The sequence below is a fragment of the Castanea sativa genome, chromosome 12 (genome assembly GCF_040712315.1).
Source record: "Castanea sativa cultivar Marrone di Chiusa Pesio chromosome 12, ASM4071231v1".
Taxonomy (NCBI): Eukaryota; Viridiplantae; Streptophyta; class Magnoliopsida; order Fagales; family Fagaceae; genus Castanea; species Castanea sativa.
In genome coordinates this window covers 1,247,189-1,261,907 of record NC_134024.1, presented here as the reverse complement: position 1 = coordinate 1,261,907, position 14,719 = coordinate 1,247,189, and the positions used below count along the sequence as shown (strand labels likewise).

General features: G+C 33.9%; 1 protein-coding gene across 1 annotated transcript; it reads right to left on the bottom strand.

Moving 5' to 3' along the window:
• Positions 1-706: 706 nt before the first annotated feature.
• LOC142618722 (methyl jasmonate esterase 1-like) lies at positions 707-2,649 on the bottom strand. Its single transcript, XM_075791713.1, has 3 exons — positions 2,116-2,649; positions 1,301-1,426; positions 707-1,193 (listed from the first exon to the last, which is right to left on the bottom strand). Exons 1-3 carry the CDS (start codon positions 2,590-2,592, stop codon positions 909-911), a joined length of 888 nt encoding a protein of 295 aa, XP_075647828.1. The 5' UTR covers positions 2,593-2,649; the 3' UTR covers positions 707-908.
• Between the last annotated feature and the right edge of the window lie 12,070 nt (positions 2,650-14,719).

Sequence of the window (14,719 nt, the reverse complement as noted above, 5' to 3'; positions counted from 1 at the left end):
TTAATTGAATTTCAATTTAAAATTTAATTGGATTTTCTCCCACCTTTACTTACTAATATATATATATATATATAGATGACTTATAAACTTGAATTATTTTTAGTTCTAAAAAAAAAAAGGCTCATAAATATAAAATCATTCAAAAATTATGTTTTTTGTGGTTTACTTATATTTGACTCCTCGTTTTTTATACTAAACTAGGCATCGCTTCTCAAGAATTTGAATTGGATGCCGGTGGTAACATAGATTCCCATAACATATTGATATAATTATTGGTCCAATCAGAATTGATACTATCCCTATATTGGAGCTTGTATGTGTTTGAAGGCTTTTATTATTGTCCAATTTTACTTTGGGAATGGAAATTGTTTAGGTTTGGAGCAATGAGAAGTACGAGAGTGTGGAGCACAAGGTGATAGTGAACTCAGAGAGGGAATAGTTCTCTATTCCATTTTTAAGCCCTTGGAAAAGCTGACAAATGAGCAAAATCCTACTAAATATATATGAGCATACAACTGGTTGAGTTTATAAATATTAGAATGCGAAGTAATTTTCAAAACCTAAATGTTGACAACTTGCAAATTAATCATTTCAAGATATCAGAGTAAGCTAGTTGGAGGTAGTATTATCTATTGGGACCAATAACCTTTAGAATCCAATAGAGTACTACTTTGTACACACAAATAAGCAATTCTATGATTAAACATGATTCAATCAATTTTCCTTATATTGTAGAAGGTTAGAGATACAAATTTTATTATTATTAAAACATTATCATTTTCATAGAGAGCCTTGCGCCATAATACCAATGGCTTATTTACTACAAGCTATGGCTTATAAATTATAATTTTCTCTCTCTGATTATAATACATTGCTAGTGAATCAATGTCCCATGCATTGAAAGTGGATTAAGAATATTTCTCAGCAATGCCTTGGAGATGAGACCAAAGCTCTATTGTCTTGGACATCATGACCATGTGATCTGATCCTTTGATCTCCACCACATCATTGGGTGGATTTCTCTCAATCATCCACAATTGAAAATCTCTTTTTATCACCTTATCTTTTTCAGCTATGATGAAAACCCTTTTAACTGACCCATACTTCTTAGTAGACAGCATTAGCTGCTTTGACAGGTCTTCATCACTAAACAAACGAAATGGTCTCAACAACAAGGTAGCCAGTGTCAAATCCTACAACCAATTGCAACATAAAATGTTAGAGCACTTGTTTGAACATGATCAGAAGGTTGACATGTTAGTTTCAAAAAGAAGTTTGGAAAAGAAAATGCATTTCTTACCTTAATTGGACTAAGCGGGAACAAATATGATGCTGAGTACAAGGGCCCGAAGATGAAAGTAGTTGGAGGGTTGTTTGGGCCTTGGCCATATGTATAGTGATTGTCAAGTAGTTGGACGCTCATTGTCTGTAATAATAAGATAAATCAGGATCAAAACTCAAAGAGTGGGGTTGGTGTTACAGGAGTGAAGTGAAAACTTATTTCTAAGGATCACATATCTGATATCACCAATTTAATAGAGTTTTTTTTTTTTTTTAAAGAAGAAAATTCAATAGAGTATTCAAAAAATTTAATAGAGTTGATCACTAACAACTATGAATTTCTAATCGAACAGGTAAGTATTAATAACTAGCCAATTTCATAGAAATATATATAATAATTATATGATGAGATATTTTCTTAAGGGTAGGTTTAGATTTTATTTTTATTTTATTTTTTATGATGGGCAGGTCGAGATTATAGTATAGCCAGGAGCGTAGAACAATTTTTTGCCATCCTAAAATATGTTTGGCCCAGCGATAGCTTCAACAAGAGCTCATATTTGGGCATGGACATTGCGCAAGAGTTCAAATCTTGTGGTTAATAGGCCAACCTGGGCCTGAATCTCAATGGTATTTTAAAGGGTAATGAATTTTGTTGGAGAGAAATCGCAAGTGTAATAGGGTTACACTTTTTTTTTTTTTTTGAGAAAGACATGGACTGAACACACACACATATGGTTACACAAGGTTATACTTACTTCTATTTGATCTAATTATATTATATTGGACTTTATCATTAAAAAAAATCATTTGAAAAAAAGTTGGAAGGAGTACCATTTGATTGAGGGTGGAATAGTTGAGGGTCGGCCCAGGCATAAAGGCAGTGGCAAAAACAGCTACAGAAATCTTACCTGGAAAATATTCCATGGCTTGAGAAATTGCATACCCACCATAGCTATGACCAACAAGGATTACTCTTTCATGAAAAGGTAGAGCTTCCATGAAGTCCCTCAAAGGCTTGAAATAGTCAGAACTTGATTGGAGATCATTTGCCAGCAGTGGGTTGATTCCAGAAGCGCCTAAGTCTAGTGCAGTGACATTGTGCCCTGAAGATTTTAGCAGTGTCTCAAGCTTGTACCAAGACCAGGCTCCAAGGCATGCTCCATGAATTAGCACAAAGTGCTTGCCAGTTCTTGGTGGCTCCTCCTTAGTAGACTCAATTCCAAGAGATGAAAGAATGATAAAGAAAGAAATTAGCATGAAATACTTCTTGCTCAGCTCCATATTATGTTTTGCTCTTCCTTTGGACATAAATTGTACGTCATGGCTTTTATGTAGTAGTTATAAAGCGGTAGGTTTTGATCATGCAATTTGACCATATAATTTTCTTTTACCTTTGTTTGAATTTGACTTTGAGATCTTCGAGAAGAATTTTGAAAAACTTGTCACAAAACAACACTTCTCAAACAAGTTTAATAAGTTCAAATGATCATTAATTGAATATTCTTTAATTTCTTTGTGTAGTTATCATCATTGATTTATAAATGGGTAGGTTCTGATAGTGATCATTTATTCTGTATTTTAATGGGCCCACATTTTCTCAATCAAAAGCAAATTTGAACTTTGATATTTGAGTAGAGATTTTGAAAGTCATAGCATGCAAGTGCGACTGCTTGAATTCGATCGAACATTGAACGGTTAGAAGATGCCAAGAGAGTCTATAACTCAATTACATTAATTAATCCATTTTTTAAGGAGAAATAGGGTTCAAAAAAAAAATCAAAGATTCAAAATCTACTTACCCATTTCTTGTAACAATTTATAATAGAAAAAGAAATTGATTAGAAGATAAAAAGAAAGATAATAAGAGTACTGTAAATTTTACCATATAATCTATAAATTTATGTGTGAATTTTTAAATAAAAAATAATTAAGAAATTTATTCTTAGCGAGTTGCCTAAAAACACAAGCCAAAAAGCTTAATGAAGGCTAAGTCTTAAAAGTTAAGACAGTTACGTCCTAACAATACTAACTTGCTTCTGATAAAATTTGGACCCACTGCCTTCATGGATATGATTGATGGGCATTGTGATTATTTTCTTGATGAACTTTGATATCAAATTCAACTTGATGAACTTCGTTATCAAATTCAACTTGCATGCTATTTACAAATAATGGCTAATTTTGATGTGATTGCTTGATATTGGATTATTTTCTTTAAATAATAGATGCAATTTATACAACTAGATATTTCATAAAAAAATTTCTTAGCTATTTTGTTCATTTTCAACAATTAAATAGCTTCAAATTTGAATTTATTGAAATTTCCAAAACCCTAACGATCATATTTTTTGTATTGGCGCATTACAGTTTTGCACTGTTCGTGGAACATTTAGTTCCAATTGAAGTTTATAGATAAATTTTATTTAGTTATACGAAAATTTGCCTCAACTTCATAGTTCTTACTCCTTTAAATATTTGTATTGTTTGGCTGGAGGTTGATCTTGGTTCTTTATTAACAAAAATTTTCTCTACTACTTTCAAAAATTTGAGGAAGTCTGGCTACTCTCTAATGAGTGTGAAGAAGCTGTTAAGGAGGCGTGGGGCAGGTCTGGAAATGGTGCGCATGGGCTGCTTTCTATCAAAAATAAAATTCATGCATGTGGGCTAGAATTGACAGCTTGGGGTTCGGCCAAACCTGATGAGGTAGCCATGAAGGAGCTACAAAAAAGGTTGGACATGTTGAATGAAGCTGAAGCTAGTGAAGAAAATAGAGTTGAGTTTTTGGATGTGAGCAAACAAATGGATGATCTTTTACAAAAGCAAGAAATTTACTGGGCGCAACGGTCTAGAATTTCATGGATGAAGCATGGAGATAGGAATACGAAAATTTTCCATTCTAAAGCATCACAAAGGAGGAAGAAAAATCACATAAGTGGTATACAAAATGCACAAGGGCAGTGGGTGGAAGAGGTAGAGGAGGTGGCTGAAGTAGCTTCAGATTATTTTGACAATATTTTTAGTGCAGGTGCAGCTAATCAAATGGAGGAATGTTTGAATGCAGTTCCTCATAAAGTGACAAATAACATGCTAGAAGTCTTGTCGGGAGATTTTACTGCTGAGGAGGTGAAGGTGGCTCTATTCCAAATGGGACCTACGAAAGCTCCAGGACCTGATGGTATGAATGCCTTATTCTATCAAAAAATTTGGCATATAGTGGGAGATGATGTAATTTCTGCTGTATTGGATTTTTTAAATAATAGAAATATGTCACCGGAGGTAAATCACACACACATAGTTCTTATTCCCAAAGTGAAAAATCCACAGAAAATGGTTGAATTTAGGCCTATTAGTCTATGTAACGTGATTTATAAAATTATTTCCAAGGTGTTGGCAAACAGATTGAAACAGGTGCTTCCAGATATTATTTCTCCTACCCAGAGTGCTTTTGTTCCGAGGAGATTAATCACAGATAATGTTATGGTAGCTTATGAGACCATACATACTATGCATGTGAGGAAGAAGGGCAAGAAAGGGACTATGGCATTGAAATTAGATATCAGCAAGGCGTATGATCGGGTTGAATGGCTATTCTTGCAAAAAATTATGGAAAAGATGGGTTTCCCTACAAGGTGGATCGAAAGAGTGATGAGCTGTATCACTACTCCATCTTTTTCTATTCTGGTAAATGGAAGACCATATGGTATGATACATCCATCCAGAGGAATATGTTAAGGAGATCCATTGTCACCGTACCTGTTTCTTTTATGTGCTGAAGGATTCACTGCTTTGCTGGCTAAATCTGAACTGGAAGGGAGGATTCGAGGTGTGTCAATCTGCAGAGGATCTCCTAGAGTTACAAATTTATTATTCGCAGATGATTCTTTGTTGTTTTGTCAAGCAACGCCGAAGGAAGGAGAAGTGATAGCAGAAATTCTTCAAACCTATGAAAGAGCTTCAGGTCAAAGTATAAATCTGGAGAAGTCTTCAGCTTTCTTCAGTAGTAATACCACAGATGTTCAGAAACAACAGATGTTGCAGATCTTGGGGGTCAAGGAGGTGGTGAAGTTTGACTCTTATTTAGGGCTGCCAACTTTGCTCGGAAGGGATAAATACCATACTTTTGCTTATTTAGGGTCCGTTTGGATAGAACTTATTGCTGAAAACTGAAAACTGAAAACACTGTAGCAAAATAATTTTAAAATGTGTGAATAGTACCGTGGGACTCATTTTTAATGAAAAAGTTGCTGAAAAGTGAAATTTGTGGGTCCGTGAACAGTGCACGAATGCACTGTTCACAGAAGATTGGGTCAACACTTGTGGCTGGAGGAAAAAAAAAAAAAAAAACTGAAAACGCAGACGCAGGAATAAGTGCAATCCAAACGCCCTCTTAAAAGATAGAGTATGGAAAAAATTGCAAGGTTGGAAAGGCATGTTGTTATCTAGAGCAGGGAAAGAAATTCTTATAAAAGCTGTAGCCCAATCTATACCTACATACACGATGAGTGTGTTTCAACTTCCTTTGAAATTGTGTGATGAATTGAATAATATGTGTGCTAAGTTTTGGTGGGGACAAGTAGGCAATGAAAGAAAAATTCATTGGAAGAGTTGGGATAAATTAGCAACTTCTAAATTGGAGGGTGGTATGGGATTCCGGGATCTAAGAGCTTTTAATTTAGCGATGTTGGCTAAACAAGGGTGGAGGATGATTCAAGGGACTAATTCTTTATTATCTAAGTGTTTCAAAGCGCGGTATTTTCCCCGATCATCTTTTCTTGATGCTAAAGAATCTCCGGGTTGCTCTTATGTTTGGAGGAGTTTGGTGGCAGCCTTACCTATTCTTAAAGCTGGATATTGTTGGAGGATTGGCAATGGGAGCTCAATTAGGGTGGTTGCTGATAGGTGGATACCGAATCATCCTACAAATAAGGTGCTACATCCTAATCATGAATTAATGGCTGAGATGGTTGTATCAGATTTGATTAATCCGGAGATAAATGCATGGAGGAGCAACATGATTCATTCAAGTTTCCATCCAGATGACGTTGAAGCAATAAGTAGAATTCAGCTGAGCAGACAACATGTTGCTGATTCTATTATATGGAGCTATAATAGGAATGGATATTTTTCTGTGAAGTCAGCTTATATGGAGGCAAGGAGGATACAAGGGGTGGATAGGGTAGAATCATCAAATAATAGTGCAAGAAAGAAGGTCTGGCAAGTGTTGTGGAATCTGAAAATTCCTAATAAAATTAGAGTATTCAGTTGGAGGGCTTGTAATGATATTTTACCCACAAGAGCTAATCTGGTCCGGAGGAGAGTAATATCGGAAGCCAAATGTCCATTATGCTTAAGGGAGGCGGAGAGTACAATCCATGCAATTTGGGGGTGTGCTACGGTGCAAGATATTTGGGCAGGGAGTTGTCGAAAATTGCAGAAGAGGTGCGTAGCTTCCACTGATGTGCTGCAACTTATGGAATATTTAATTGACAAGTTGATGACTGAGGAAGTGGAGCTGTTCTGGATTCAAGCTTGGCTTATATGGAACCAGAGAAACTGAGTGGTGTTTGGTGGAAATCTGATGGACCCGAGGCACTTGAATAAGAGAGCAGAGGAGTACTTGACAGAGTATAAATTAGCACAAATGCAGCTGACTGTGATGCAGCCAGAACAGAATTACAGTGTGACCTAGCAGCCCCCACCATCTTCTGTATATAAATTAAACTTCGATGCAGCTATTTTTTCCGACCTGGACAGAACTGGAGTAGGAGCAATTATTCGAGACGAACATGGTCAGGTTATGGCGGCAATGACAGCAAGTGGCCCACAGGTGCGCTCTAGTATGGAAGCAGAATTATTGGCATGTCGAAGATCAATGGAATTTGCTGTAGATGTTGGATTCAACAAGCTGATTATAGAGGGAGACAACGTAAATGTTATGCAAGCCATTTCATCGACAAAGATAGATTGTTCTTTGCTAGGCTATGTGGTGGATGATATTCACCATTTGGTTTATTGTTTGGAGTGGGCTAGCATTAGTACTACTAGGAGGGATGGGAATAAGGTTGCACATGTTCTTGCTCAGCATGCTAGGAATTCTATAGATAATGATGTATATTGTATGGAGGATTCTCCTCCTCCGGCTGTGGAGGCCTTGGCTTATGATGTTTTGAATGAATGACCCCTTTTAAAAAAAAAAAAACAGTAGATGTCTAGCATTCCTAAGAAGAAATATCATTATGTAATGAATGCGTGTATGTGCAATCTGGTAAACTGTTGGCATTCAAATAGATTGTGTAAAATATTATTCAGTAACAAAATTCTTTTACACCACAACAGAACCAAGAGCATCAATATAAGAAGATCAATGTATATAAAAATAAAATATTGGTGATGGATATATTTACAAGGTCTCTAAAGCTTACGTGGCGATAGTTTTCTCAAAGAAATAAAATACTCTATCATACTCATACATATTGACATCAAGATAGCCCTATCAAATATCTCATTCATGCCCTGAATCAGAGTTTCCCCATCTTCAAGCCCAAAACTCTTTGATGATGTTAACTTAGTAGCCAAAATGTTCTACAACTATGTACACCATAGAAGCCTATTAAGTGTCTGTTTGCCTAACTTATTTTACTATTCAGCTTATTTTTGCTACTATTCATGAGTCCTACTGCACTTTTTGGTACTATTCATGAGTCTCATTGTACTATTCCAACTAACATTTACATTTATCTATAGTACTTTCAACAAAAAGTTTTCAGTTTTAGCAAAATAAGCGAATCCCAAACAGACCCTAAGAATTGCCTCATGGAGCTGCTAGTTGCATCGGTTTGGGGGTTTCAATCTTCTCTCTTAAGATCAGCTTCCATGATCCCATAAAGAGCAGGTCCAATTTTCCAAGCTTTCTCATTTTGCAAAATAATAAGAAAAATACAGACTAAATAAAACTGAGTTTAAAAAAATATATAATATAAACCATGAAGTCAATAAAACAAATTTTAAGAACAAATTGTTATCTGCAGCTTTTTTTTTCCCTCTAGATTCTACCAATAAAAAAAAATCCAAATAAGTAGATTATTTTTATTGTTTCTTGATTTCAAAGTCAGTTTGAATTATAAGAGTCTAATATGCACCTAAGAATTTGTTTTGTTTGATTTTTAAATGTAATTTCTTCCTGTAATTTCATAGCCTATAAATTATTCAATTGTTATTGGTCTCCGTGGTTATGGAATAATTTTGCTAGAGATTATTTTGCCTCCCTCATCGTCTTCATTGATTGGCTATGTTATATATATTTAAATAGAAAATTCTTAGGTACGCGCAGAGCACAGAAAAATGGTGGCTCATTTTCTCACATTCATGATGGATATCATCATGAATTTAATGTGTAGACCCCATCATGAATGTGAGAGGAAATAGCACAATTCTTTGTACTCCGGGAGTACTTAAGAATGAGAAATGCTAACAGATGCCCTTAGAACATTAGTTAATAATCCATTTTAAAAAAGTTTTTATGGTAAAAGAAAAAAAAAGTAATTAATGTTATGACGGCTTTTTTTCATTTCCCATAAAAGTGGTTTCAAAACTTTCTTAAAATGAATTATTAACCATTGCCCTATGGGCACTCGTTAGCATGACCCCTTAGGAATTACTCATATTTAACTACCTACCTATCAAATGGAGAGTAATTTAGGGACCGTTTAGTAACGGTGTTTAAGTATTGTTGTTCAGTTTTCAATGTTTTGAAAATACGTGTTTGAGTGTTATAAAAATGCATGTCAAAAGTGTTATTGTTATTTAAATACTGAAAACTGTTGTTCAAACAACAGTGCCAAACAACCTCTTAGTTTTCTTACAAGTATGTCTCTTTTCCCCATGATTCATTGCTTTTTTTCTTTTTCTTTTTTTGTGATTTAGTTAATGAATTTGAATTGAAATCTATGCATTTCTAGTGAGAAAAGAAAAATAAAAAAGATTGTATAATTATAAAGAAGGCGAAAATGCACTTTTAGTCCCAAAATTGATTTTGTTACAAATGGTATCCCTAAAAAAAGAAAATTGATTCTATTTTGGTCCTTGCCGTCAACCCACAAACGGAAACCTCTTACGTGGCAGATGGAATGCTCAGCTTGCTGATGTGGCACTGGCGTTGCTATTAAAATATTATTTAAAAAAATTATTTGGCATTTTTAAATGCCAAATCAGCATTTAAATTATAAAAAAAAATTTTAATTCCTCAAATTTAATTTTAATTTTAATTAAAAAAATTTAAAAAAAATTTCTTTTTTTAAACAAAAATTTTACTTTCTTTTAATTAAAATGATTTTTTTTATTCCAATCTCTAAGATTCATATTCTTAGCAAATTAATCCTTATTTTCTTATAATTTTCTTTGTCTTTCTTGTACTTTCTTTGTAACCAAACACATCAAAACAAAATAAATTAATTAAACGTATTTCTTGTCTTTTATTTTATTTTATTTTTATTGCTTTCATTATTTTTTTTCTTTCTTTCTCTTCCCCAGTGTTCTTCCCCATGATCAATCTCCAACAAAGAACCAAATCCCAAACCCAAATCTTAACAAAACGCCAAACCCATATCTCCAACAAAGCAAACCTTACCCTTCAAACCCATAAATTTTCTTGGTAAACAAACACAGAAAAACCCATAGGAAAAACAAACAAAAACCCCCCAAATCACCAACACCGAAATGACCGAATCAAAGAACATGAATATCAAATCCAAGAAAAAGCATAGGGACCCAACATCCAGTAAAGCACCACCACAAATCGGAGTTTAGCTGTAATACCCCCACATACTTTTATTTGAGGTTATTATTAAGTTTTCTTTTAAATATAATTGTTGGGCCATAGGTATTATTTTTATTAATAACTACAGCCCGCTATCCAACTAAACCCACATCTCTAATACAAACTACATGGTAGAGGAAGAGATAGTTAGGGTTTTCATAGAAAGGGTTTTATCAAAGAGACTAAGAGAAGTTTTTCCTTGGAGTTTAGAGCACATACAATTGAAAAAGCAATCAGATTGTTCAAGGTATGATTTCTCACCATTAGAAACAAAGAATTAAGGAGTTAGAATTTTATCATGGAAAACTTTAGTGATGTGTAGATTGTATAATTGATAATTTCTTAGATTACGATTTTTTTACACTATTTCAATTATTCTTGAATCCTAGAATGCCACTGTTCAGAGTATAAAAGAAAAACCGAAATTATTTAAAGCATGAATAAGGCTGCACCATTTCGTAGGACTATAAGAGCATCCACAGCAGTGGAGCTAAAAATTCAACTTTTTAGCTCCACAAAAAGTTACTTTATCTATTTTACGTACTCACTTTACAAAACATGCTGCATCATTGGATTTTTTTTAGCTTTCAACACAATAAAATAATATAAATATCACAATAAAATAATATATTACTACAATAAAATAATATATTTACTACAATAAAATAATATATCCACTATAATAAACAACAATCACAACCACCCGCAACCGCTACCGCTACCGCTGCCACTACCACCGCCGCCATCGACTCTTCCACCGCCACCGCCGCCGCCGTTACATGATAGAATAATATATTCTCTACAATAAACAACAATTACAGCCACTGCCACCACCACTATCACTACCACCACTGCCACCACAACCGCCACCACCACTGCAACCACCACCATAAAAAATAAAAAAAATAAAAAAATAAAAAAAATTCTCGCCAATATTAGATAGTAATAACCTACACTTAAAATTTATTGCAAAAATATTATAGTAACATTTTTTAATTTTAATTTCTTATTATTCTTAATTTTAATTTTCCTATTTATCTTATTTGGTTTCATCCAAATACACGTTTCTTTCTTCTTCTTCTTCTTCTTTTTTCCCTCTTTGTTTTTCTCCTCCACACATGTACTCCTCTTATCTCCTCCACCCTCAGCCACACCTTTTAACTTTCATCCATTTCTTATTTTTCATTGTTTTATCTTTTGTTACTTTTTCTCCTCATCTCCTTCTCCATTATTCAACTGTTCTCTGTCCAATCAAGCTTCAATTCTGCTCAGCCCAACTAAAGCAACACCACTAGGTCCACCACCATGCCTCTATCAACCTCTGGTTCATGGTTTTTTTTTTCTGGTTCAAATGAAAAAATTGCGAAAGAAACCATTTCGGACTGAAATACATTTCGTCCGAAATGGGCGAGTTGAAACAGGGGGTTATGGTTCATGGGTTGTGACTCTCTTAGTGATGGATTTTGGCCGTGGGTTTTGCCGTTTTGGTGATGTTTTGGCTGTGGGTTTTGCCGATGTTTGCTTCTTCTTCTTTTTTCCTGGTAGTGGTGGGTTTGATGAGTGTGGGTGTGGTTGGGTTTGTGACTAATGCGGTGGTGGAGTGGTGATTGATATTGGTGGTGGTGGGTTTGATGAGTGTGGGTATGGTTGGATTTGTGATTGATGTGGTGATGGTGGTGGTGGTGGGGGTTGCCGTGGTCAGAGCTGGGTCTATGGCGGCGTGGGTTAGGGGGGCGGCGGCATGAGAGGTCTGAAAGTTGAGAGAGAGAGTTGAGAAATTGTGAGAGTTCTGAGAAGAAAAGAAAAGAAAAAAAAAAAGGAAAGTAATATTTTAATCCGGCTGAGGAATAAAAAATTATATATATTTTTTTAGCTCTCAGCTATAGTGCACATGTATGTATAGATGTGCACTGTAGCAAAAAGGTAAAAAAAATTTAGGTATAGCTCCACTGTTGCAACCCTCTTTTTTGTGTTTTGGTGTAGCTAAAATAGCTATTTAGCTACACTGCTGCAAATGCTCTAAGTGCTTTAAGGCTGATGATATACCAAATGTCAATTTTGGACAATTGCAGCCGACCCCACCTTTCTGCCACTAGTTCTATCTTACATTTTGTTAAAGTCTAGGTTGCTCACTTTTTGTCAAGTTCAGGTCCTTGATGGTGTATTGATTGCTTCAATAGTCTTTGCCTATACTTTAACTATTCCCTACCACAATGGACCATTAAAAACCAACACGTCTACAATTCTTTAAAGGATAATGGCAGACTTGTTTCTTATATCCAATTCTAATTTCATCTCAAAATGCTTAGATATAAAATATATTAGGGTCAATGATATTAAGTGCATGAACAAGTCATATTAGTTTTGGCCCACGGTTTTCATTGGGATATATATTAAATTTTAGGTTTACCCATAGTGTGAATTTTAGAACAAAGTTATGGTTATAGAGCCTAATTCATGTTTAAGGTTTTACTTTTGTGTAGGACATATATTAAATCCTAAAGTATTAGCTACTGGCTCTGAGTTTTGATAAATTCAATGAAACATATTCTTGGATAGAGGTACTTTGCATTAGCGTTATTATTTAGTTCAGCAAGTATAATTTTAGTGAGTCAATTTGTATAAGTCAATAAGATTTATATTTTGTGGAGGATATTAAGTAATTTTCATGATTGATTATAGGTTATATTTAAGAGTATTTTGAGACTATTTGGAGGGTGTTTCAGCTAGACTTTCAGAGTGATTCAAGTGCCGTAAGTAATTATGCATAATATGCACAAGTTTTGTTCTTTAGGTTCTTAAAAGTTGAAGGTTTTCAAAAGTTATATTTTTTAAGTTTACGTTTTAAAAATTTATCAAAAAACATTTTTACACTATTGAAAGAGAAATTTGGACCTTCAAATAATGTTTTAAAGAGAAACTTTGGATTTTAAATAAAGTTTTGAACATCTAAATCTCATTTAAAAAATGACTTCTAAACTAAACTACTTTCAGAAAATAATTGAGTTTCAAAGTAAGTTTTCTAAAAAGATTCTTGTTCTTTAAATTTGTTTCAAACCAAGTGATTTTGAAATCATAGTCTTGTTTTTCAAATGGCATTTAAGACGTTTCTTTTAGTAAATTGGATTTTCAAACTTACTCAAGAATTGTAAAAAAATATTTATATAAACTCTTCAGTTCCTATTCGTTCCTTAAGAGAGTTAAGCATCTTTTGATTTATGTTTTAATTTGATATTATGATATTCGATATGTCTTTATTGTTGGAATAATTGTTAATATTGAGAAAATTATTATATGTTGTATAAACTTTGCTTTTTGTGATATGTGACTCAAAATGAGTGTTTTTAGAATTGATCAGATATATGTGTAAATTTGCTCACAGGATTATATGTGAGAATATGTGTTGATCTCTCACCAGTAGAGGTTAGATGTTGGTATCAGCTCACAGGATTATATGTGAGAATATGAGATGTGTATATGTAACACTGTGCTCTGATCAATTATTTGTATGTGTTTTCGAAAGACTTTAAGATTTGATTATATTTGTATTAAGTGATTCTTTACATGTTTGGAAAACTATATTGGATATTTTGAGTGAAATTGTGAAATCAAACTCGTGCTTTGCTTGACTTTATTCTGTTGTGTATTATGTATAATTACTTACTAGATGTGTGGCTCACCCCATCAATTACTGTTTTCAAATTAAAGTGTAATTGAGAATATATGACCTTTGAATCACTTTGTAAAGTGCAAGTTGTAGGCGACTTCAGTATTACTTGAAGACTCAAAGAATTTTAGTTACCTTTGTTTTCTAATTCATGTTTTATATAGTGGAGATTATTTCTAATTTGTGGAGTTTTGAAAAGATTATTAGTTTTTTTATTTAATTTCTACTTTAGACTTCATAGTATTTTGGAGACTATTATGAATTGTGGATTTTAGTTATTGTAAGAGATTTATCAGTAGCATTGTTTATTTGGAGTTTTATTGAATTATGTTTAAATAAAATATGTTTATTGAGCTAAGTAAGGCTAGCAAGTTAGTCATGCATCTAAATTCATGTTCCATGGATTTGGGTTGTGACATTAGCAGATCGACGGAGATGAGATTTTGAGATTAGAGAGAGTTTGAGTCTGAGAGTGATTCTGTTGATGATGAAGAGAGAAAGATACAGAGAAGATGATGATGAATCTAGGTACACCCAATGCTAGGTCGGGCCCACAATCTGGAGTCTTGCTTAGGCTTTTGCTCTGACTCATCCTCTTCGTCACCGTCACCTACGTCGGCAGACCCAAACTCTGATCTTGAACGAGTTCGACGGCAGCGATCTCATCACTAAGATTAGAGAGAGTTTGGGTCAAATCGGCAGATGAGCAACTTCGACAACGGCAATGAGATTTTGAGAGAGTTTGGGTCTGAGAGAGATTTCGTTGAGGGTGAAGAGAGAAAGAGAGAATTAAAGATAGAGAGAGTTTAGAGATGTTTTAAATCTGATCACTGATGAGGTAAAAAGAAAAAGAAAAAGAATTAAGGTTAAAGAAAAAGAAAAAGAATTAAAAGGATAATTATTTTTTTTAAGAAAAAATTTTAATTAACTAGATTTAAGGTTTTTTTTTTAAT